General features: G+C 34.7%; 3 protein-coding genes across 4 annotated transcripts; all 3 read right to left on the bottom strand.

Moving 5' to 3' along the window:
• Positions 1-239: 239 nt before the first annotated feature.
• Positions 240-2,907, bottom strand: LOC108990503 (B3 domain-containing protein At2g36080-like). The gene is made up of 3 exons (XM_018964495.2): positions 1,926-2,907; positions 1,275-1,492; positions 240-391 (listed from the first exon to the last, which is right to left on the bottom strand). The coding sequence occupies exons 1-3, from the start codon at positions 2,677-2,679 to the stop codon at positions 341-343; spliced, it is 1,023 nt and encodes a 340-aa protein (XP_018820040.1). The 5' UTR covers positions 2,680-2,907; the 3' UTR covers positions 240-340.
• An 8,284-nt stretch (positions 2,908-11,191) lies between these two features.
• LOC108990514 (transcription initiation factor IIE subunit beta-like) lies at positions 11,192-16,000 on the bottom strand. The gene is made up of 5 exons (XM_018964506.2): positions 15,773-16,000; positions 15,209-15,472; positions 13,971-14,102; positions 13,710-13,826; positions 11,192-11,831 (listed from the first exon to the last, which is right to left on the bottom strand). The coding sequence occupies exons 2-5, from the start codon at positions 15,464-15,466 to the stop codon at positions 11,484-11,486; spliced, it is 855 nt and encodes a 284-aa protein (XP_018820051.1). The 5' UTR covers positions 15,467-15,472; positions 15,773-16,000; the 3' UTR covers positions 11,192-11,483.
• A 1,973-nt stretch (positions 16,001-17,973) lies between these two features.
• Positions 17,974-22,969, bottom strand: LOC108990515 (lysosomal Pro-X carboxypeptidase). 2 transcript variants are annotated; one of them, XM_018964513.2, is made up of 10 exons: positions 22,400-22,968; positions 21,906-22,095; positions 21,607-21,740; positions 21,296-21,408; positions 21,084-21,204; positions 20,789-20,944; positions 19,079-19,234; positions 18,877-18,956; positions 18,542-18,591; positions 17,974-18,399 (listed from the first exon to the last, which is right to left on the bottom strand). In XM_018964513.2, the coding sequence occupies exons 1-10, from the start codon at positions 22,775-22,777 to the stop codon at positions 18,263-18,265; spliced, it is 1,515 nt and encodes a 504-aa protein (XP_018820058.1). In that variant the 5' UTR covers positions 22,778-22,968; the 3' UTR covers positions 17,974-18,262. The 2 variants fall into 2 exon arrangements, with proteins under 2 accessions (XP_018820058.1, XP_035545735.1); XM_035689842.1 differs by having other exon boundaries at positions 18,329-18,399; positions 18,877-18,945; positions 22,400-22,969.
• Between the last annotated feature and the right edge of the window lie 771 nt (positions 22,970-23,740).

Genomic DNA, 23,740 nt, shown 5'->3' with positions numbered 1-23,740 from the left:
GTAGCAAGTAGATTCCACATTCCCTGATTTTCAACGTACCCAAATTTCCCATTTGGCGATGGGTGACGTCAGCACTCCCAGCTTTTTTTGGTGGGTCCCAAATTCCCCATCCCTCCTCCTTCCCTGTCTGCATTCCTGCAGTCTCTTTCCCATCACTCCCACCGCCTTGGTTCCTTCCTTACTCGTTGCCTTTGGATGGATGGCCGGAAAATCTGGGATTTCCAACTTTTATGTATCTGTATATAATTTTTTTTTCCTTTTTTTTTTTTTTTTTTTCTTGGGACCCTTCAAGTAGGTTAGATAAATCAATCCAACTCCAGAGCGTCACATCCACAGATCTTTATCCTCGGCGATTTCTCATCTGGTTGACATCTTGGGAGAAAGTGATATCCTGTTACAATATTCCCACACATTACCTGATCATAATTATACTTTATTGACAAAGAAAATGTGCAGGATATCTATCATCCATCGGGAATTAGCTTGCCTGCAAAGCTATCATGACCCATCTAGTTGGCCATCAATTATTTGGTCAGCTGTGGCTTGGTTATTGTTTCTATATACAAGTAATCTGGAAGGTTGAATGGTGACCTGAATTATCACTTTCAACTTTCCAAATTGTAACCAGCCGAAAGCAAAAGCTACCAGATTAACCAAACCAACCTCAACTAGTAAAAGTAAAAGTTTGGTTTGGGAACCTGCAACCTTGTGATTACACTCTGTTAAAAAGGAAGTGTTTTTTTTTCTCTTAAATCATGGATATATATATATATATCTTTGATCCTACATTAATTATTCAACATGAGCCACTGTAAGCAATCATATAAAATGACATTTTATAGGGCCCTCAATTCATAGATCCAATACTCTAGTCACCAAAATATGTTTTAATTAGCTAGCTAATTACGAGCAACATTGTTTGTTGGGAAGAAACAAGACCGTTTTAGTTTTGTAGATGTAATATATATATATATAATTACCCACCCACCCGATAATTCGATCTTCTCAAAATGTTTCACCAACTGAACAATATAATTTCATGAAGACAGATTATCCGAAACTCGCATGTGCTTGAGACAAAAGGTGTCAAACATTCTATGAACGGCTTTAATTTGTACTCAAGTATTCTTTATTATTGTTGATGTTTAACCTGTCTGATTAGAGGAAACAACGAAAGCCTAGCAGAGAAATATTAACGTCTTACGTCTAGTCATGGCTACATAGCAATTTTAATTAATATCGCATTAAAATAATTGGCGTACGTACGTACATACCATGTGAGTACTGTGAGGATGTGAATGAGAATAATTAGCAGCTGGTTGATGATGGTGATTATAAAAATGATGCTGGTAGGCTGGACCCTGGCTCGACGAAGACGAGCCGTCAGGTGTGCATGGCTCGGACTCCTCGGGCTGGCACTCCAAGTTCACTCCGAACAGCCTCAGTACCCTCGAGCTCCCCGTCGGCGTCGTTTGGCTCTGATTAGGGGACCCTGTAATAATATAGAAATATTAATATTTAACCGAACCGCATGTTCGTGCATGTAATGCCTCCATTTCTTGTCTGTAAAACACACTCAGCTAGTATTATATATAATCTTATTCGAATTAACGTTTGTTTTTACTGGCAAACTTAAAGTAAAATACATCTGAAGATAACTGTAACGCGTGTGTAACACGCGTCACTGGAACTTTTACTAGTTTACACGACCACCTTCGTCTGATGTACTTGGAAGGTGTCCTCCACGCACTTTCATGTGCTCGTATAATGCTCTTTTTCTTACAAATATGATAAATAAGTAAATGGTTTTATGTTTTTCCAAAAATCTTTGAAATATATAGTTAAATTTTTATTTTATTTTCCAGGGATGTTTGTGGGCGCTAGTAAAGAGATAGGGTTAGAAAAGAATGTGAAAGACATGACACCTGCATGAAGACAGTCAGGTTGGTATGGGAGAGGATGATGATGATGCGTAGGATAAGGGTGCGCAGAATAGAACACTCTGGTCCACCCCGACCCACTTCCACTACTGTTACTGTGCTGTGCGGCCATCAACGTCCCATTGTCACCACCACTATCGTGCGCAGCGGCCACTCGGCGCCTCCACCCTATAAACAAACGCTCGCCATTAGTCCGGTGTCGTTCAAACAAAACGACGTCGCCTGCGTCCAGGCGCTTCTCCTTCACGTAGCGGCTCCACCCTTTTGTCAGTACGTAGCTCTGGCTACTGTTCCAATACGAGTACCGGAAGCGCCAGTACTTTCCGGACTCGTCCTCGAAGCTCAGCAACAAGCCCGAGTCGCCACCGAGTGGGAAATACCTTTCAGCGTGTTGTTTCGGGATGACGAGGCGGTTGAGCTTTCCGACGTCGCTAGGGGTCAATGGCTTTTCAAACATGGGTTCTTTTTCGGATTCATCGGCTGGTTGTGGTTCTTCTTCTTGCTCTAAGATTGCTTTTTGGTGGGCAGGGGTTTCCGGGATTTGGTCATCGAAATCGTCGTCGTTGTCGTCGTGGTTGAGGTTGAAGTCGATGGGGGTATTAATTGGATGGCGGAACATGGACGTGGGTTCTTGGAAATTGTGGAAGTTAAGCCAGGCCCGTTGTTGCTGATAGAGTTCGGGGCTCCAAGAAGGGTCGGTTTTCGAAGAAGATGGAGGATGATTTGGGATTGGCTCCATGAGCGGGTGTTGCTGTTGAGTCACCAGAGTGTTTCTGGAAGATCCGTAGACAAGTGGTTTATAGACATTTTTGAGAGAGAGAGAGAGAGAGAGAGAGGGGGTGGTTTGTCTTGGAGAGGCGTGATGCTTATGGGTTTGATGTGGAAACTGTGGGAACTATTTGATGCAGCTGCAAAGACAAGACAAGGAGAGAGAGAGAGAGAGAGAGAGAGAGAGAGAGAGAAGTAGGGGGGGAAAAATGCAAGTACGAGAGTACTTTAAGGTTTTTTGAGTAGTAATGAAAAAATATTCAATCATTCTTTTCAGTGTAATTTTGACATGGCTTTTCTTGAATCCTTCCTCTCTTATCATCGGTGTCTTCTTTTTTCACCCCAAGAACTTGAACAGACAAATATAATAAAAGGATTTTTTTTTTTTTTTTTTTTTTTGCTCTAAGCTATAATAATAGGAATTACTGAATTCGGTAGAACACACCCCATGTTACTACATTTGCAAACAAATCAGATGGTGGGACCGCCCTGACATTACAGTCCGTCTAGCTGCCACTTTTTGTTTTGCAGATAGATCATAGATATATCATAGCCTTATCTATGGGGCTCATGTCTATGATTTTTTACTAATTCATCTCTCGATAAAGGATTGATGTTCCTTAATTATTTATTTATTTCTTGATCTCTTGGTACGTATTATGGTACATATTCGAGTTCGAATGATCAATAATTAATTAAAATTAAGCCGATAAAATTGAGTACTCTGACCTAATATTCCCGCCATAATCTTGTCTTGGAGATTATGATTATAGCTTGCTTGCTTTTGTAACAAGCTGTAGTTGGTCTTGTGTTTATATTTTTTTAAAAAAAATTATTTTTATCAGTCACTATTTATTATTCTACATCTCATATCTCATATCTTATAAAAAAACATCTTCATAATATTTTATAAAAAATATCTCTATATTTTATAAAAAAATTAGAATATAAAAACGTGAGAATGAATAGTAACTGATCATGCATAATAAATCTCTTTTCTTTAAGGCATTTTTCTTCTCTACCTTCTGATTCGTCTGGTAAAAACTTTTGCTCCCCTCCTATATGGAGAGTACTATTTATAATTTGGTGAAAAAAAAAACTTGCATGGTTATTAAGGGCATTGTTCCGATCGAAGTGGTCCTTGTGTAGGGGTGGGTGGGTGATATTTTTGGATCACCCATCTCTGTGTTAATTGTATATTTGTCACGTGCATGACAGCATTATGTTTGGCCATTCCTATATATAATTTTTTTAGAAAAAGAAAGAAAGAGAAGAGCAAATAAATTAAATATATATTAAAATCTACAGATCCCTTACCTTTCCAATAATTAGCAGAGAGATGAGATAAGATTTGTCCAATGGGAGAAAAGCTGACAACATCCTTTGAGGCCGTCGTGTTTGAATCCTCTCCTCAAACTCCAATCTCTCTCTCTCTCACACCAACAGTAGTCACATACGTCTGACTGTCTGGGCGTTTTTCCCTCCTGCATGCTAATATTTGTATTCTATCATTACAAGAGAGATTATATATATCTTTTGTATGAGTTGCAGATCCAGACAAAACCCACCTCAATTTCGAGGTAGATCCAGACACTCTTTTCATCCCTACAAACAAAAAGGCTGGACTGGCAGTTGTAAACTTGTAATTTAAGTACGTACATGTTGGAATCACATTTATATAATTGAGGTTCTGTTCCTTTTTATTCTCGTGTTATTGTCATGATCATGCAATTTAGCTCAGTAATGAGCCATGGCAACTACAAGTCTCGGTCTTCAATTTCGGTCGGTCCAAAGTTCCAAACATGAGCTAATACGTACGTACCAAACATTATCATGTTTACTTGACGTAATTAATTAGGGTTCATTCGTTTATAAAGTTTAGATTAGATGATATGAAATATTTTGTTGAAAGTTGAATAAAATATTCTTATAATATAATTTTTATTTTAAATTTTAAAAAAATTAAATTATTTATTATATTTTATGTAAAAATTTAAAAAAATTATAATAATTATACGAGATGAAATGAGATAGTTTGATTTTGTGTAACCAACCGAAATCAATGAAATAGTTTTATCAGTTATAACCTCATAAAAAATAAAGCTGCAAATGATCATGACGCTACTTAATTTTCATATTAATGTACGGTAACCTAAAATTTTACTTCAAACTTTCTCAAAGATATTGTTTGGCCGAGAGCAGAAATCCACACAAGTTGTGTGAGGAATCTGCCATGCAATTTGTGGAGGGTTTCTCTAATCTGGAAAAATATTGTAGTAATTTATTCAGAGATCACTGGGGGAACAAGACATGCAGGCCAGGCCCATGAGATTTCTAAGGAAAGTACTAGTAGTGACGACACGGATCGATGAAGCTGGGACCATATATATTGTCATAGAATTGAAAGAGCATTTATTATTTCCATATACGTACAGTACTATTCCTCAATTCCCCAGTACGTAAAAACTCTCTGCTGCTAGCCAGTTAGAGCATTGGCATTGGCTTCATCAAAGTCATCTTCAAAATTTGATGAAAATTACATGTTTTGCATAAATCTAAAACTTTCTTAGCCAAAACTCCACATTGGATTAATCATTTGATTCATCAAAATAATAATATAATATTATTTTTTTAATAATATTATTTTTTAATTTTTTAGAACTACACTAATCATATGTTAATTAATAATTTAATTTATATTTAAATTATTGTTTCCCAACTAATTTTTTTCCTCAACTTAATTATCCAACAAATACATTTTTTCAATCAATTTTTTCTTGAAATAGAAAATCAGTTAGAAAAATCATTAATTCTTATTCAAATAGAAATTTAAAATATATAAAAAAAAAATCATTCGGTTACACTTTACTCCAATGACAAATGGGAGGAAGAGTGTCAAGTCATTTTACTCCAATGGCATTCAACTTGCAAGATTAAAACACAATAAAAAATACATTTGCTTGATGAATAGTAACACTTCAAATTTGAAGGATACTATGAATTTACTGTAGCTCGCAACTTCCCATCTATCCTTTTGATGAATCCAATGCAGCTAGATTTTGATCAAATTCATCAAATTTTACATTTGGCTAAGTTTTTGATGAAGCCAATGCCAATGCTCTTAGCTCGTAAGATGAATCTGTGCATGAGACCTTGCTTAGCTTCCACCTCATTAATTAATTAAAGTCCATGATCGATCGGTCTCTTTTTGAAGTTGAATCTCCCATTTATACTGCATACATACGTACTTCTCCTTGAAAAAAAGATATGAAATATTTTTAAAGTAGTACGTACGCCTGACGATCGATCAGTTAAATACGTGAACTTATTCATGCATGTTGTGAGAAATGCTATTCAAGTGAGTTAAATGCAGCTTCAGGCTGCATGTATCAGTTCATTGCCTAGCAATATTACAGTCCAAACTTGCACTGAAAGGCCTCCAAGTACAACGTATCATAATCTAAAGGAGAGTACTACAGTCTTAATTAATTTCAAGAATAATCGATGATGATCTATATATGACACCTGGGTGATTAATCAAGGTAATTAAACATATGAATTTTCTCACAAATATCACCTACATGACTTCCCTTGATACAAATCGTAGCGAACCAAGTTGGCCAACAACCTGAATTTAGGAACTAATTAGCAATCCAAGAGGCCGCCAACAACCTGATCATGTGATCCATGATTCGATGTCGACCAAGAATGCAAATGAATACCAAATCTAAATTTTTATACCCCTAAGTGTTTTTTTTCTCCTAACCTGAACAAATTAATATATCATGTCAAGCGTAGTACTCATTATACTGTCCTAGATACTCACGTTTTCAACTCTATAACGTCGGGAACTTAGTCCCTAGATAGATAGGGATCACGTACGTACGTGTCACGAGTTGGTCCATACATGACTCTCAAACAGTTGAGGCGTACTAGAGATCAACATGGAGCCGCTATCTTAGACTTTCATATATATATATACTAATTTCAGGTGCATGGTGGCCGAAACATTTGCAGCACCTTTTCATTTCCATTAACTGCATTATTAATTTCAGGAGACCTTGACTTATATAGTTATTAGATAGGATACTATTTTAGTGTTATTTATTGTATTATATATATATATATATATGTGTGTGTGTATGATGATAATGTCGTTAGGGTAATTTTAACATCGTCTGGAGCTAGACCTCATGATTCAATGAAGATCGTCATCAGTTAAATTTCTAGTGATCAATTTCTTTTCCACTTTCCAGTTTCAGCACAGAATAACTTACTTCCAATATCATATTAGATTAGATCAGTACTTTTTGTCTTGATCATCAGCTTTTAGAGATTGAGTTTGATTTCTCTTTGTAATATGCGACAGAAAAAAAAAGGAAGAGGAACAAATTATTAGCTGAAATAGTAGCTTTGAATTTTCAAGAGAAATTCATTCAATGTGTGATTTGAAAACTGATAGCTAGCTAGACTTTTCAACCAATATTAATATATCGCTTTAATATCATAAATACTTTACCTATAAAATAATTATATAAAAATAATTTTATAAATTAGTATGTCTTGATATATATATAGTCTTAGTCTGTTAAATTAAAAAATTATTTTTATTATAATACAAATTTGACGACTCAAATAAAACCACATCAATTCATAAAATTAATTTTATATAATCTCTTTATAAATTTAACGCTCCCCTTTAATATTGGTCAATTATTCTCAACAATAATAATAATAATAATAATGTTTGCGTTTGCAGTGCGGCCGGCCTTATTTCTGGAAAGGTTATGTTGATAAATAACACTGTTGTCTTTAAAATTGCAACACATGTCCAGAACCCCACCAAGATATCTGGCATGCATATCGGACAAGGAATGAATTTCCCCAATAAATTATTAAGTGGTCTGCAAGTGCAAAGTCGTCTTCTTTTATTAATATTATTATTATTTTAATATTTCAAGAGCCCTAACACCGCCCTATCACGATGTACGTGGCCCACTCTAAAATCGGCGTTCAAGCAGGCAAAATATCTTTGTGGCACACTGGATACACCCCAAATGCAGCTAGCTCATCATAGATCACTAACTTCCAATACAATAAAATATATTAATTATCAATGAAAAAAAAAAAAAAACAAAGTAACTATTTCCTAGGGCTAACTTTCAAGGAATTTAGACCGTTAGTTTAATATATATAATTCAAAAAGAAACGGTTGCAACCAAAAATATATAGAAGAGGCCACGTCTCCTCTTTTCCTGGTGTTCTGGCCTGGCCCTAAATGGCTCATGAATTCAATTCCAGTCCATCAGAATGCATGCGGGGCATGGGGCCCACAATATCAATTTTATTTTTATTTTTTAGGGAAAAGTGGGTCCTTTCTTTCTATAGTGTGATGGATCGCACTGAAAAAATAGATTTTGAATATATAGAGTAATCCCATAATATTTATGATGAAAGTTTTATTCAAAAAGCAATAAATAATAAGGAATCCAAACCAATTAGATGTTGTATTCATCCTGACTGTTGTTGTTGGTAGGTGGCGCGCTTTCCTTACATTAGGTAGTTAATTAAGAGCATAATAATTAAGATGGTGAAGTAAATGGGTAATTGGCACGTGGCATGTGATGCTTGCATGTAGGAATTGTAGGTGTTGGGACCAATATTAGTGTAGGGATGAGTAGTAGTAGTAGTAGAATGGTCCCTTTAATTTGGCAAGTTCAAGTGCAAGTGCTGGCCCTTTGTTGCGAAAGGAGCTCAATTGACAGCATGGCGGAAGGAAAGGGAAGGGTAAATGCATCATGAGCGTGCATGCTTTATAGGACATTTCTTTCTTTCTTTCTATCTATCTATCTGTGGAGGGGCTCTCATTCTCAAGCATGCGCTAGATCTCTAACAAATATTCTAACCTCATGCATGCTTTCTTCTCATTTCTCTCTCCTGCCCTTACCACCGACCCAGGCCGCACCCGTACCTTGGCTTGCCAGACTTTAAGGGTTTTTTTTTTTTTTTGCCCTTTTGAAAAGTAGACTTTTATAAAAATTAATTCCGCCCAAAAAATAAACATGTTTTAATACCAACCCTGTGTTTGTAGAAGACGTGGTGTAAAAGAAAAAAGGAAAACCAAGCAAAAGACACACATATCATAAAGATGTATTAATATTGTTATTCACGTGAGGTACTGCCATGCGGCACGCACTCAACCAACAATAGCCTCTTATTCACAACCCTTTGTTCTGCATACCGTGGTATATTGAATGGTGTTGAAGTCCACACCAACAAAAGAGTTCGTTGTCATATTTTGCATCAAATCCCAGCTTATGGCAATAAGCTTTTTTTTAAGGAGATTATGATATTTCAATTTTATTGATTAGTCATCACTTATGAAAAAAAGAATGTCTAATAAAAAGGGTGTTACAATTAGGATAAAGAGAGAAATGAAATTAATGATAAAGCATGAGAATTTCTGAACGATCTAAAAAAAAATATACTAATTGTATTATAAGGGAAAAAATATAACAGACTTATGGTATTTCTTAAACCCAGCTCAATGGAAAAAATTCATCAAGAGTGAAGAATGAGAAGAGATAAGGAAATTATGACAAAAAATTGAAGGAGTGTAAAGTGTCAGAGAAGTAATATAGAATAAAGGAAAAGTGACAAAGAAAATGTGAAGGGACGTAAAGCAAGGGGCATAAGATAAAAGAAGAAATAACCAGATGACTTGAGGGGACTTTTTGGCTAGGCTTCTGAGAGACTTCACATTCTTCAACCTCAACACAGAGACTCCACTGAAAGGAGGAACACCAGATCTCCATTGTATAGTGAGGACGAGAGACTATGAAAAATTGTAAACAAGTATATTATAGTGGATTCTTCTCTCCTCGAATTTCCATGGATTTAGACCCAGTGCTGAACCACGTAAATCTGTGTCTCCCTCTATTTATTTTATCTGCATTTAAATCATGTTCACTGCCATAGACGTACACACAGACATCGTACAGCCACACCAAATTATCATCGGGGGCTCCACACAACACTAGTCAAGGCCCAGAACAACCTTAGCAGGGCCGAGAATGGATCTTTCTTCCATTTCGGACTGTTGCACTATTTTTAAGCGTTAACACATATGTTTAGGTAATTCACGGAGGGAGGAAAAACTTTCCATTTTGCCCATTGCGAATTCCAGGCAATAAGTTCGATAATGTTGTTGAACAATACTCATAAAGCGAGTTGTTGACATCATACATGTGGGTCTAAATTAAAAAAGATGTGATAACACTGCATAAAACATATCTAAAATTGAGAATTCTGCCGACCATGAAAATAGACGGTAACGAATATTGAGGAGGTCAACACCAAATGGAAAATGACCAATTAAACAGAATGGACTCAAGAGATAGATGTACCAATTAATTAGGTGTTTTTTTTGTTTTGTTAGGGATTTTTTTGTTTTTGGTGGGACAACCTGCAAATAAATGTTCCACAAAGTTGTACTTAGTAATAAGTTACTAAAGTGCCAAATCGAGACCCCCCCTTTTTCCCCGAATGCTGAATAATGCACCGACCTGTCTTAATCGTGGCCTAACTTTGAACTGGATAGCAAACTGAAGAAAACCGAGGGTCTCATGATCTGGTTCCATCCTAATTATGAGCCAAACACGACTCCTATTGCCCAGGGTTTCCAATTTCCATTTTTCTTCATGTATATGCATATAATATTATAAATTCCTTGTCCTAGCTAGCCTTCTTGTGTAGCTTATAAAGATTTCAAACTAATTGGACCAAGATTAATAAATACAGAGCGAACTTTTTGGAAATGTCAAAGTAAACTCTGATATGTCACTGATTAGCAGGTCTGAAAAATAAATACAAATAAATGCAGTAATATCTCCTTTTTTTTTCTAGATAGACAACATCAAAGACACGTAGATAACAAGTGCAATTTTGTCACGTTCTAGAACCAAATTTCATTTCCTACTTTATTTTTTCCATGGATATGAATGAATAAGAGTTTTGATATGTATAAACAAGTTTGCGTACTAATTTATATATTAATATTGTTGTATTTATATTCTAAATTTAAATTAATATTATTTTTAATAAAATTTACTTTCTGATATATCATATTGAATAAATACACGTATTAATATACAAAATCGCTTATAATTTTAATCAAAGTGGTTCATTTGGTTGGGTGCAACCAGACATCTAAACCATACTTGAAAAGTGCATAATAATACATACACTTAAGACAGATGGGGTCAAAGTCGGAAAAAGATGGTAGATTTTCAGATAGTGCACTCTAAACGCTCGTTGATTGGGCTGTCGTAACATTCCAAATGGACCGCTCTCCATCTGAAAGAGAAAACAGGAAAATTGCTCGTCTTTCAAATAGGATCACACACGTGTTCGTGTTGCATAAAGGAATCAAAATAGACAAGAAAGAAATCACATAAACATGATGAGCCACAGCATTCTTCCAGTTCCAGGCAAACGAATAAAATTACGATTACTTGGGGGAAATCTCAAATTATAAGTTTGGACCAGATTGGCTTTTACATTAGCTATCAAAGTGATGGAACAAGAGCTCGAGTACAACAGCAATGGACAGTTGTATGCAAATCTGGAAAGAGAATCAATTTGGATTTATCAGTACTAGAACACTTGATATCTACAAACATAACCCCATGCGAGTGGGCATAGGAGCATTTGCTATATATATCGCAGCCTGCTGTTGATCTTCCTTTCAAGGTTCACCAACCGCTTGTCCGAACTTCAGGAATTACTATTCTCTAGGTTCCGGAAAAGCTCTGGTAGATGGGCATTGGTCAGCTTTGTCCTCTTAGTGATCTCGTGCTTCTTCTTCTTTGGCTTCTGCTTTGAGGAAATGCCATGAACCTCTGACCGGGCCCTCCTTTGAGCAGTGTTGGTGGCAGGTTTCATCCCGTTCTTCTGTAGATCCCTCTCGATATCTATCATATCACGAGGCAGTTCAATTCCCCGAAACAGCTGTTTGAGGTCATCATCCACCTTAAGGGGCACCCTGGGATCATTTGGGTAAGCAATGTCTTCCTGTGAATCGAAGTTTGATAGCAGCCAAATCTGACCCGCAGCTTTCAAAGCCTAAAAAGGAAGAAAAAAAAAATTCAACAAATTTTTATTGCCTAAAGGAAGAGAAATAGGTAATAGTACCAATGTGTAAATAATGTTTCGCGTTATAGGCAACTAGTCCATTGGAGGGTTGCCCTAAGCCTCTCATCTTCTTCCTCAGCCCCTGTTCGACGTTTCACTCTTACCGTATGCTTCTCTTTCTCTCCAACGCATTATGTCGGTCATATGTGGAAGGCTTGCTGGTCACGGTTGTGTAGGAGTGGTTTTATGCAAAACAGCAGTTCGTTGGTTCAAGACAACTGTGGGAGGCGGTAAGTAGTGGGCCTTGTGTGGAATAAGAGGGTATTGGACGTGCACATGGAGGGACTTGCGCTGGTTTTTGGCTGGGTCGGTTGGCACTGATTTAGTGATTTACTCTATTTCGGGTTTATGAAGTAAGGGCGTTTGGGCTGGATGGTGCTTGGTTTGGTCATCAACGTTGAAACTGGTTGAGGGAGGTGGGACTTGGGGATGGCCATGGGCTGTTGCTACTGGAATGGACGTAGAGGAAGCTCTCGGTGTAGGAGATAGTGGTTGTAGTTACTTTTAGTTAAATTTGAAGCTATACCATAGCGAGTTATAACCTTTTTTTTTCCCTTTTTCCCTTTGGTCTAGGGAAGAGACAAGGACGGCATACTGGTGTCATTTGTTAGGTCAAGTGGAAATCCAAGGCATACTGTAACACCCTGCTCCCCTATATAGACATTTTTAGAATTTTCGGAAAGTCAGTGTACTACTAAACTTGACTTATAAAAAATAAAAAAAACTAGTCCATTACTACCACTATGACCTTTTTTTGTTGAAAATTGAAGATGCTTTTGCTTTTAAGATAAATGGAAAATCAATAAAAGAAGGAATTTCCTCAGAGCTGAAACTGAGAACAAGCAAGATAGACAATAAAAGAAATATTATAAAAAAAAAAAAAACAACTCTCCTTTTTTTAAAAGACAAGCAGAATAAGCGGACATACAAAAACCAAAAGAAAATCAACGAGGAATCGCCTCACTCCCAAAATACACCTCCAAAGCCACACTTCCTGTTTATGTAGGGAAAATCTATTTGTGAAACTAATCTAATCTAACATTTAAAGGTAAAAAACATATAGATATTTCAATGGCTTCTTTCAAAAGCAGGAATACTTCGTGATATTCGGATTGTTGTAGATATGTGTTGAGTCCCACCTTGGGCATGCAACTTTTAGGATATAAGGCCAATATAGTAAGCTTTTTCCAGGATGATGATATACTCTTGACTTGATCTCCAAGGCCATTTATCACCTTTTTTTTCCTGGTAAGTTCTAAGGCCATTTAACACATTAATATTACAGAATTTGCTCCTTTTTTATTGATGACAATTCAAAAACTAGAACCTTTTGCTTCATCATACTAAGCAAAAGAGTTCTCAGTTCCACCTTGTTAGCAACTCTGACACTTAAGGGAATGCAGGAAATCACTAATTGATGGGATTTTCAAATCCCACCATTAAACTGTTACCAGCCACCTTTGAACCAAATTGGTGACTTGTATAAAGAGAATCAAATCAATAGAACTCAAAGGTTTGTTCAGCAGCTTTCCATGAAATATGAGACTCTTTCCTTGCAACCTTTCTTTATCAATCAGTTTTTTATAGGCTAGGGATAACCATGCACCTCCCAAGTTCCTCCTCTCCCATGTGTTAGAAGCAAAACTGCCCCTTACAGAAATGGGAGGCTCAAGGCACACCCCTAGGTTAAAAGAAACCCTGGTTTTCCAGAGACTACTATAAACAAAATTCTGTTGGTATTCTCAAAATGTGAATATTAAGAAGTAGAAGTTCATAAAACAAAATGAGACATAAACATATTGCATGTACCTGCAAGTCTTCCATCACCATTGGATATGCATCTTTAAGATCAATGACTGCTATGCCCTCCAGGAATTTCCTTATTAAGTGAAGAAGTTGAGTCTTGTCCTTCAGATCGTGCTTGGACTGCATATGAAATAAGAAAAGTCAAAATGCCATCAACCATGAAAGAGATATAAAGAAAAAGGATTATTTACAGCTTGAATGGTAAAGCCAAAAAGGTATCAGTTTATAAAAGTCTGCGGCAACAACGTAAGTTTATCAGTTTACCTTGTAAGAGAAACGCTTCCCATCATAGTTCACTTTCGGGTTATTCCTCAAACTGTCAAAGACAGCTTTGTTGGCATTCGTGTCAACATAGCAGGTTTCATTTATTTGCTCAGGTGTGAAGGCTTGCCTAGTCTGCAAACATGAACAGGATTAAATTGTTTGTTAATAGCTTTATCTAGTCCTGAAAGGCCACTATAACAGTATAACTAGTATAACTCATGTTGACATTTAATGATCTCATAAATCAGAAGGGGGAGGGCTGATGCATTTGGATTGACAGATGCTGAGATATCTCAACGACTCAGCATCTATCGATCCTCCTCCTCCTGCATCAAGGGGTGACACACCCTATAAGTATTTTAAACTAAACCATAACCACAGATTACCCACAAATATATAGACTTTACAATTACCTTCAATTGGGAGTACGACTGTCTATCAAGTATTATCAGTTTTTCCCATAATATCAAGGCCATACGAACAAGGCTTTAAGGCTGCCCAATTATTTGAGGAAAAAGGTACTGTGTGGAAAATGACACAACCACCCTCAAAGAGACCAGTAGAGTCACAGATAATAACACAATTCTGAACTAAGCCATCTTGTTTTTTTTCCAAACATGACTTTAGCCTGAATTTCTTCAAAAAAGGACCTATGAAGGCCTAATTTCCCCAATTCAGGTCACTGGTACGCAAAATAATTGTAACATTGCCATAAAGAGAAATACCACTTCTTATCAACAAAAGAAAAAAAAAAAACAGAGAAAGAGATATATCAATAATAGTGTAACAATGCAATGAAAGGCTAGGCCACATATTGGCTAATACTCCCAAGTGGACTGGTAAAAATTGAAACTTCTTGGAACATCAACTCCAAGAACTTCTCCCTCCCATTCACAAGCCATCGTCACCCTTCCATAAGTGTTGAGTATTGGAGTCTCCTCCAACTCCTCATTGGCCACTAAATCCATTGTAACATGGCTCAAGATTTAGCAAAGCTCAAATCCCACAACTTGCATTTTTTATTATAAAATAAAGTTACACAAATCTAAGATCGATTAAAAAATATCTAACTTTGAAGAAAAATCAATGAAAAAACTTATAGACTGTCTTCTAAAGGAAACTCACAGCCTTCCAATCATCGCAGCCATGAGAAACACAAATATCACAATAGGAATAAATATTTGCATCAGGTAACAATACATATGGATATATAAAGGATGGAAAAGTTGGGTTTAAACCTCTAGCAGTAGATCTATAACACGCTTAATCTGAGCTCCAACAGGGGCTTTCCGAATGCTGTTGATATGTTGAAGTCTCTCTGTGTCATTAGAAAATTTGACAGCAGGAGCAGGGGTTCTTGCATTAGCTGACGGTGCTGCAGGTACAAACGTGGATTTTTTTATTGTGGCCTTATTAGATGCTGCAATGCTTGTGAGGGTTGACTGGCATTTCTCTTGCTGCTTCTTGAATTTATCTAATTGTTCTTGCAATGCCATATAAACCTAAAAAAGTTGACTTTTAGTATGTGTTGCTACAACCCACCATTAACATGCAAAACTATGAACTAAAAGAAAAAAAGCTTTTACGCGCAATATGGTAAAATTGGCAAGAATTAAAATGTAAACGAGTAAATGGCTTGAATGAAACTTGTGTCATAACATGGAAAATTCAAAGAAAGACTAGACGGTATTAATAATTGAAAGAAATTTTTACTCGTCTCAAAAAGAGAAGACCGGTCTGGGTGAGGGAGAAGACCGGAGGTTGAGTAGATTAATTGTAAAAAAATAAAAAAATAAACTTACGTTTCGTGGGTATCCGGATTTTCGAATGCGGCAGGTCAAATTAGGGGTCAGCAGCGTCAGCTAGCAGAGCCGAAAGCCCGAAACAGGACCGTCGGGATGCTCTAGCTATCAGCGTGAAGCCTTTGAGGTCCTTGTGGATCTCCGACTTCGAGAGTTGAGAGAGACAGATTACAGAGGAAATTTGAGAGCGAGAGAGAGAGTTTATTTTAAGAAAAATTCTAATTAATTACGTTTTCGAGTGAGATGATTTCGAATGATTTGTAAATTTTAATAAAAATTAATGATAAAATATTAAATAATAATAATAATAATAATAAATAATTATATAAAATAATAATAAAATATTAACTAATAGTGATAAATATATATTGGGCCATATTAGTCATGGGCTTTGGGTTAATTAGTCGAAACCACAGGCCCACAAATGAGTTCATGGGCTTTGAGGCTATGTATGGAGTCAGATTTCAATTTCTTGGAGGACCATGAAATGAGATTACAACCAATAAATATGTTGTAACCTACAACTGTCGCAACTCGCAGGGTGAGATTGAGGAGTGGATTGGATTCAGAGATGGATTGAGATGGTTTGTGAATTGTAGAATAAAAGTTGAATTATTTATTATATTTTGTGTGGAAATTTGAAAAAATTATTTTGAAAATTGAAAAAGTTGAATTGTTTATTATATTTTGTGTGAGAATTTGAGAAAGTTGTAATGATGAGATGAGATGAGTTTAGGTAGGTTGAGATGGATTACGAATACAAACGAGGCCTGAGATTCGCAGGGAGAGAGAGATTGGGGGGGTGGACTGTCGGTCGCAGACTCGCAGGCGATGCAGGGTGGAGGCCAGGTTGTTTTAAGCATGAAGGAAAATAAATTATGAGGGAGGGAGGGAGGGAGGGAGAGAGGAGAGTGAAATTGAATGGGTGTGGGTGAGGGCTTGACTCCTGAGGCGGCGGCCGGCATGACAATTACATGTTATAATCTATAGACTTGTATTATAGTGATTAATTACACGTTATCGTCTATAGACTTGTACTATAATTTTTATAAATAGTGTTTAATTACATGTTATTAACTCATTATACTTTTACTATAATTAATGTCTAACTTATTTCTATTAATAGCTAAAGTATAATTTGTATTATATATTAGTATAATAGTATTACATGTTTATATGTTAGTAGTTAGTTACATATTGTTCTATTAAAATATTACATATTATTATATTAGTTTTTAACTTAATTATAGACTAGACTTAGTATTCTATATTTAATTTATTATACTAGTCACTAGTGATTATATATTATATTTTGGAACATTAGTTGTTATACATTGCTATACTTTAGTTATTATGCATTACTATTACATGTTATTATACTTTAGTTATTATACATTAGTATTACATGTTATTATGATGTTATATATTACTCATTAGTGTTTATCCATTTGTATTACATGTCATTATACATTAGTAACTTAGTTGATTAGTATTACATTGTTATTATATTTATATATTAGTAATTTATTGTTACATGATAGTAATAATATGATGTTTACATATAAACTATTATTAGTCAATTTAGTCCATATATATTATAGTATAAATATATTATTTAATAATAATGATCTCAAGTTAGTATAGTATGGAGTTTAACTAACTATATAAAATATAATTATATACAATATTTTAATAATTAATATATTAAAAAAACAGATATATTTATAAAATATATATAATATCGGAGTCGGATCGAAGTGGAGCTAGAGTCAGTTCAGCTCCACCTCCGACTCTGACTCTGACTTCTCAAGAGAAAAAACAGCTGATTCCAACTCCGACCAGAGTCGGAATGGAGTCGGAGTCGGATTTTCGAATTTTTTATCAGTCCTAACTTAATTCTCCTAATATATTCTCATTCCAAATTTATTTATTAGCATATTAAACCCATTATCAATATATATAAAAGCAATCCAAATTAACTAGTATAAAGAAAGTGTTCTCGCTGAGTGGATCGTATATAGATATAGAATTTTTTATTTTATTTTTAATTATAAGTGTAATGAATCACACTATAAATAATGCGTTTAGTATTTACACGTTGTTGAGTTTTAAAGTAGCTAGCAAAATGAGTAATTCTACATAAAATTGTGAAGTGCGTAAACACCACATAATCGCTTTGAAAAATAGTGAAGTCCACTATTAAAATAATAATTTTTTTCATGTGAATCTTATGTTTTATTCACTTTTTTCAAAACGATTAGGCAACCATTACATAATTCATGGTTGCAAATATCTTTTTTCTAATTCTATTTGTAAAAATTTTTCTGCAACCTTCTAACCCTGCATCCATTCCAAATTGCTTTTTAAAATAAAATAAAATAAAAAGAAAGTAAAATGGACCATACTGTCCGGTCAACTTTGAATTATTTAAATTTGCCTCGCATGGACCTTCGATCTCTGAGAAAACGCATTGGTCTGGAGTCTTGACCTCTAGGAAGGGAAATATTCCGAGTCACTGTAATATTGAGAGATCCATGTTTTAATGATATTCACTTCTTGTTTCCTCACATCTTTGAGCCATTCTGGATCTTCTTTACTTGAGAACCTCAGGTCCACATGATGAGCCCCTGTTGCCATTTGTTTTTTCAAAGCCAACAATGAAAAATCATGTCATGAGTACGCAGGCGTGAGTGCTAAATCCTACATGATCAGATGTTTGGTCTGAACTAGTGGAATTGATCAGTATGTGAGAGTTTTAGGCCGGCTGACCTTCATTTGCAACAATAGCAACTATGCTTTTGGATATATTCTTCAACACCCTGGAAAAAAAAATATGTGAATAGAATTAAAGCTGTAGTAAGATATATAAGCAATAAATATCATATGAAAAAATCTAGTATTTACAAACTTGTTTATTGACCCATGCATCAATACATTGCTGATGTGGAAATCTTGATCTACATTAATATTTAATACAAAATGATATTTATGTTTTTACTTTTATTATTAAGTGTAATGGATTCCATATATAATAAGTGGTGTGTTTAATTATATATCATGAGTTTGTAAATAGGAAAAGAGATTTTGAGAGATATATATCGTACCCTCCACCGCTCCAAGGATCCCTTAAGCCATTGAAGAAGATAATGTTGCTCCCAAACCTTTTCAAAGCCCTGTAGATATCCTGCTCAGCATAACATGATGGACCAAAGGGCAGATTATAAGTGTTTCAAACATGGAACATATATATATGATGAGTGATGCTAAAAAAGTCGTGTTTTAAATGATATAACCCCTGGCATGCACCTTGCCACCAAACTCGGTAGTAATCCAATTGGGTCTAGGCTCGATCTCGAACATATTTTTGCAGTAAGAAGCTCGATTTTCGTAAAGCCACTCTGAAGCTGGGAATATGCTCTCCTCAGTGTTTCCACCTGTTGGCATTATCATCTCTGTACACGCCTGCACATAATCCCTAATTAACTCTTATATATAAGTGACATGTTAATAAACTACTGTTACTCTTGATATGACACAAAGCATAGGACAAAGCATGCAGTGGGCAATGTCTTCAACAGTAGATCGAATAGCCTAGACATGTGTTTATCTATGGCTTTCCTTCCTCTCTATCTTTACCTACCATGTGCGTGTGCGTGACTTTAGAATATGAAAAATGGAAATTGCTTAAATTCTGCAGGCAAAATAATTGTTATATAAAACAGTATGATATGAATAATATCAACTTTAAGTTTTAACATTCCGAGAAAGAAAGGGTAAACAACTTTCCTTGCTTGGCAAACACACATCCTCTTATAAGTTGCGTTGGATACCAAAACTTTTGTCGGGGGGCCATGAAAGAGCTAGCTAGCTAGCTAGCTTATTATTGAAACTTGTGGGGAAAGGAATTTCCACGTTATGCATGGCTTTGGGCTCGGCTCCAGCATTCAAAGAGATAATGTTGATAATTACTAATTATTAACAATTCAAATTAGACTCAACTTTTGCATGTGCTGCACATGCTTTTCTTAGATTCTCCACCTGCTCTCTTTATCGATGAAGATTTTTTATTCATACTTATGGATGTGTTTTACATCCTTCATAGAATATCTACTTTACAATATTATTTGCTATTTTTTCTTTTTTGGGAATTCTCTGATTCACGGGATTCAATGGGTTTTGATGATTGTTAATCACATTCATTGGTTGTTACTTGTACATACTAGGCATAAGTTTGACTTTTTATAGAGTTTTAGACTTGCAAATTTTACACTCTTTAAAAAAAAAAAAAGTATATAAAAATAAATTTAAGTGAAATTTTTAATTTTTTTAATAATATATTCTATTTTTTTTTCAAAAGAAAAAGAAAAAATAGAACCACCGCTTAGAGCTAGTCAAATGCCAATGCATCTTTATATTTTAGCTATGTATGAGTAAAATTCTCTATATTGAAATAGCCAAACCACTAAAGTTCAACATATGAGATACGGTAAATTAAACTCTCTAGTCATCTTTAGCTAGACACTATTCACTCATCAAAGTAATATTTTAATCATTTCCAACAACTATTATATTATCTACTTATTTTAAAGTTTATATTATTCATTTCAATTTTGATAAATAGTTTGTTATTTTCTACCTTATTATATTTTATTAATAATAATTAAAATATGAAAGTAAAATTAAATTATTAATTAATATATAATTCTATTTTCTACATTATTTTAAATAAAAATTAAATTATTAATTAATATATAAAGTGTATTTGTAAAATATTATTGAAATATATAATATTATATTATTTTTTTAACTTTAAAATATCTAGTTTAATATAAATTCACCTAATCAAAAATAAATGTTATAGTCAACACTTAAAATTCTAACTAAAATAATGCTCTTACAGCCCGGTGGGAGGTTGGAGCAAGGAAGCACTGATCAACATCCAAAGACGACACCAGTTTTTGAACGTCTTAAAAATGCATCTTAAACGTGGAATTGATGTCAAGGAATATCCCGTACCTGCCAGGACCATCCACTGAGGCCATGGGGATCAGAATTATCTTCAAGATCAAAGCACGTGGCAGATCCACTGGAGTTATAGTAGATGTTAGCTGCACCATACAACTTTGCGAACGTGTCATTTCCAGTCGATGGATCATCAATCGCCTTACACATCTGCACAACCATAAAGCAAAAGTGAAAAGCAATAAAGAATTCCCTATTATTTAAATCTATCACGTTTTAAGGAATTTTATAAATAATAAAAAACTTATTTAAAATGTAATAGATGAGTGTAATCCAAAAATTATAGTACCTGTTTCACTGGATAGGCTGGCAAGGGGTTCAAGAAATTCGAAGGAGTTGGATAATCGGTCATGGCCGTGTAAGTTAATGCGGTAAGAAGCCAACTCTCTAAATATACAATATCAACCTTTCTATAAAAGGGGAAAAAAAGATATAAAAAGAAATTAATAATGAAGATAAAAAGATTAGACAGAAGTATTAATGGATGCAAATGATCCTTACTTGCATATTCTAAATGATTTACGGAGAACGTCGAGACCCCCTTGTTGATTTGCCCTATCTTCAATTTGTTGCCATGAGCCTTTGATCACTTTGTAACAGCTCTCACTCTCGCTCTGATCATTAAGATTTCACGTGCAAAGAAAATTAATGCTCCGATATCAAATCATATATTATATATCTTTATTATTTATAATAAATTAATTGTTCCTTTTAATTCCAAGAAATTTTTTTTATTTTTGTGATTATAATACTTCTCTTTGTATAAGTTCGATGTGGCTTAGAGAGAGATAAGAGAGTGTTTATATATATACCCTGAAGTCATGACTGACGATGTTGTTAAAGCTGTATGGGGATGTCACGTTCAGAAAATGGAGAATAGGCGAAGAAGAGGCCAAGGCTCCAATGGTGATGTGCGGGTACTTCAGTCTAAACCAGGCTGCTAGCACTGCAAAAACCAACGAACCAATTAAATTATCACAAATCCCAAAACCAGAAATTAAAAAATATTGGAACAAAACTACAAAAGTTTTCTATTTTGGTGGGTATGGCCGGGGGAAAACGAAAACAAATCAATCACAAGGATAGATGATTGGATTGGCAGTTGGCTTACTTCCTCCGTAGGAACCTCCGAACACGATCACAGGAGACTCAGTTGCTGTCAAATTTTTCTTTAGATCAGTGATCAAAGTGGCATAATCCGCCAGAGCCTGCGTCGAGCTCAGATATCCAAGTGTACTTGCATTTGTATAAGCAATATCTTTGTTGCCCCCAAATGGCATGGATTTCCCATAGAATCTATGCTGCAATTGATCAATAATATGCAAGGCACTCTCTCATATATCTATCTATCTATCTATCTATCTATCTCAAAGTCAAAGGGCTATTGCTGAATCTGGTTTCTTACCAACAGTCTCATATATCTATCTATCTATCTATCTATCTATCTATCTCAAAGTCAGAGGGCTATTGCTGAATCTGGTTTCTTACCAACAGCATAGACGAGAATGATCAAAGCTTGCATAAATAGCAGCAACCAATTTTGATTGTAAGTAATGAAATGTTTCAATGACTTTTAAGCGTATATTCAGTTTAGATCACAATTACCTCTATGAAAACAAGAAGGGCTTTGAAATCGGGTGCCGTTTCGAACAAGAAACCTGTGTTTTGAGCGAACCATTCTATATCTCCTTCATTTCCCGTGTAGACGAAAATTGGAGCATTCTTATGAGCACCACCCCAGTAGGAGTCGTTGATCAGATACCTTTGCTGAAAGGTATGATAGCTTTGGGGATTGAAATTGAAGTGGTCAAGTATTTGCGTGAAGTACTTTGTTTGGTAAAGCTGGTTTTTGGTTGCAAGCTGCGAGAGCTGCTCCGGCCGAATGAGTGAAGAAGGAAATGCAGGTCCAATTTTGGCAATTGAGACGGAACAAGACAACAGAGTGAAGAAAGAAAACCAGAGAAATGCAAACACAATTGCCATTTTCCCTTGGGTCTTTACGACTTTATCTGTGTTCTGCGGAGAAACCAGAGATAGAAATTGAGAGAGAGTTATGAATAGTCCATTCGTAAAGAGGAAGTAGAATGGGTGGAGGAAGACCTCAAAAGTCTACAGAAACATCAATGGGAGGAGGAAAGAGTCGTGGAGGTTGGGCGTTATTGTGGATAACTTGCTCAGTGGATTTTGGTGGAACTGGGTCTGGGACTGAAAAACGACAACCAATAATAGACAAGGTAGGCCAGCTCCTCCCTCTCGATGCCATCTCGTTGCTTTGGTCAAATTTATTTTTAAAATTTAATTAATATCATATTTTTTTATATTTATTTATTTTTATTTAAATTTAATCTTTATATTAGATTAATCATTTATTTTTTATATAATAAAAAAATATTATTAATTTAATAATTTTTTATTTAATTTATTTATATCGCATTTTATAATTCTATCAATTTAATATTAATAATAATTATATTCTAATTAAATTAATTTAATATTTATCACATTTATTAAATATTAAATTAATATTAATATTAATATTAATTATATTATAATTAACTTAATAAGTAATATTCTAATTAATATTAACTAATTAATTTATTTTTATCACATTTTATATTTAATAATAATAAATCGAACTAAATTTCTTAATTACAAAAAAGAGCTTTGCTACACAACCTCCACTAAACTCCACACTCCACACTTTTTGAAATTTTTTAAATTTAAAATTTTTTTTTTTGAGTTTATTCTTTTTAAATTATTTTAAATTTTTTATTCATTATTTATATAATAAATATTTAATAAAAGAAAAAAATAATAAAAATTAAAAATAATGTGGAGTGTGGAGGTTGTATGAATAGTAGGAGGTTGAGTAGATTTTTTGTACAAAAAATATCTACATATTTTGTGAGAGGAGTGAGAATTGAATATTTTAATATTTGACTAACC

This window comes from Juglans regia, chromosome 4 (genome assembly GCF_001411555.2).
Source record: "Juglans regia cultivar Chandler chromosome 4, Walnut 2.0, whole genome shotgun sequence".
NCBI classification, from domain to species: domain Eukaryota; kingdom Viridiplantae; phylum Streptophyta; class Magnoliopsida; order Fagales; family Juglandaceae; genus Juglans; species Juglans regia.
Note: the sequence above shows the minus strand (reverse complement) of the source record. Positions and strands in the feature narration are given on the sequence as shown.

Coding starts and splice junctions, on each gene's coding strand:
- LOC108990503 (XM_018964495.2), bottom strand. CDS start 2,679: ATGGAGCCAATCCCAAATCATCCTCCATCTTCTTCGAAAACCGACCCT. Junction 1,493..1,925: donor ACCTGACTGTCTTCATGCAG/GTGTCATGTCTT, acceptor ATATTATTACAG/GGTCCCCTAATCAGAGCCAA. Junction 392..1,274: donor ATCCTCACAGTACTCACATG/GTATGTACGTAC, acceptor ATATTGTAACAG/GATATCACTTTCTCCCAAGA.
- LOC108990515 (XM_018964513.2), bottom strand. CDS start 22,777: ATGGCAATTGTGTTTGCATTTCTCTGGTTTTCTTTCTTCACTCTGTTG. Junction 21,741..21,905: donor CGGAGGTTCCTACGGAGGAA/GTAAGCCAACTG, acceptor TGGTTTTTGCAG/TGCTAGCAGCCTGGTTTAGA. Junction 18,592..18,876: donor GATCCTTGGAGCGGTGGAGG/GTACGATATATA, acceptor TTTTTTTTCCAG/GGTGTTGAAGAATATATCCA.
- LOC108990514 (XM_018964506.2), bottom strand. CDS start 15,466: ATGGCATTGCAAGAACAATTAGATAAATTCAAGAAGCAGCAAGAGAAA. Junction 13,827..13,970: donor GGAAGCGTTTCTCTTACAAG/GTAAACTGATAA, acceptor TTTCATATGCAG/TCCAAGCACGATCTGAAGGA. Junction 11,832..13,709: donor TGGTGATGGAAGACTTGCAG/GTACATGCAATA, acceptor CTTCCTTTTTAG/GCTTTGAAAGCTGCGGGTCA.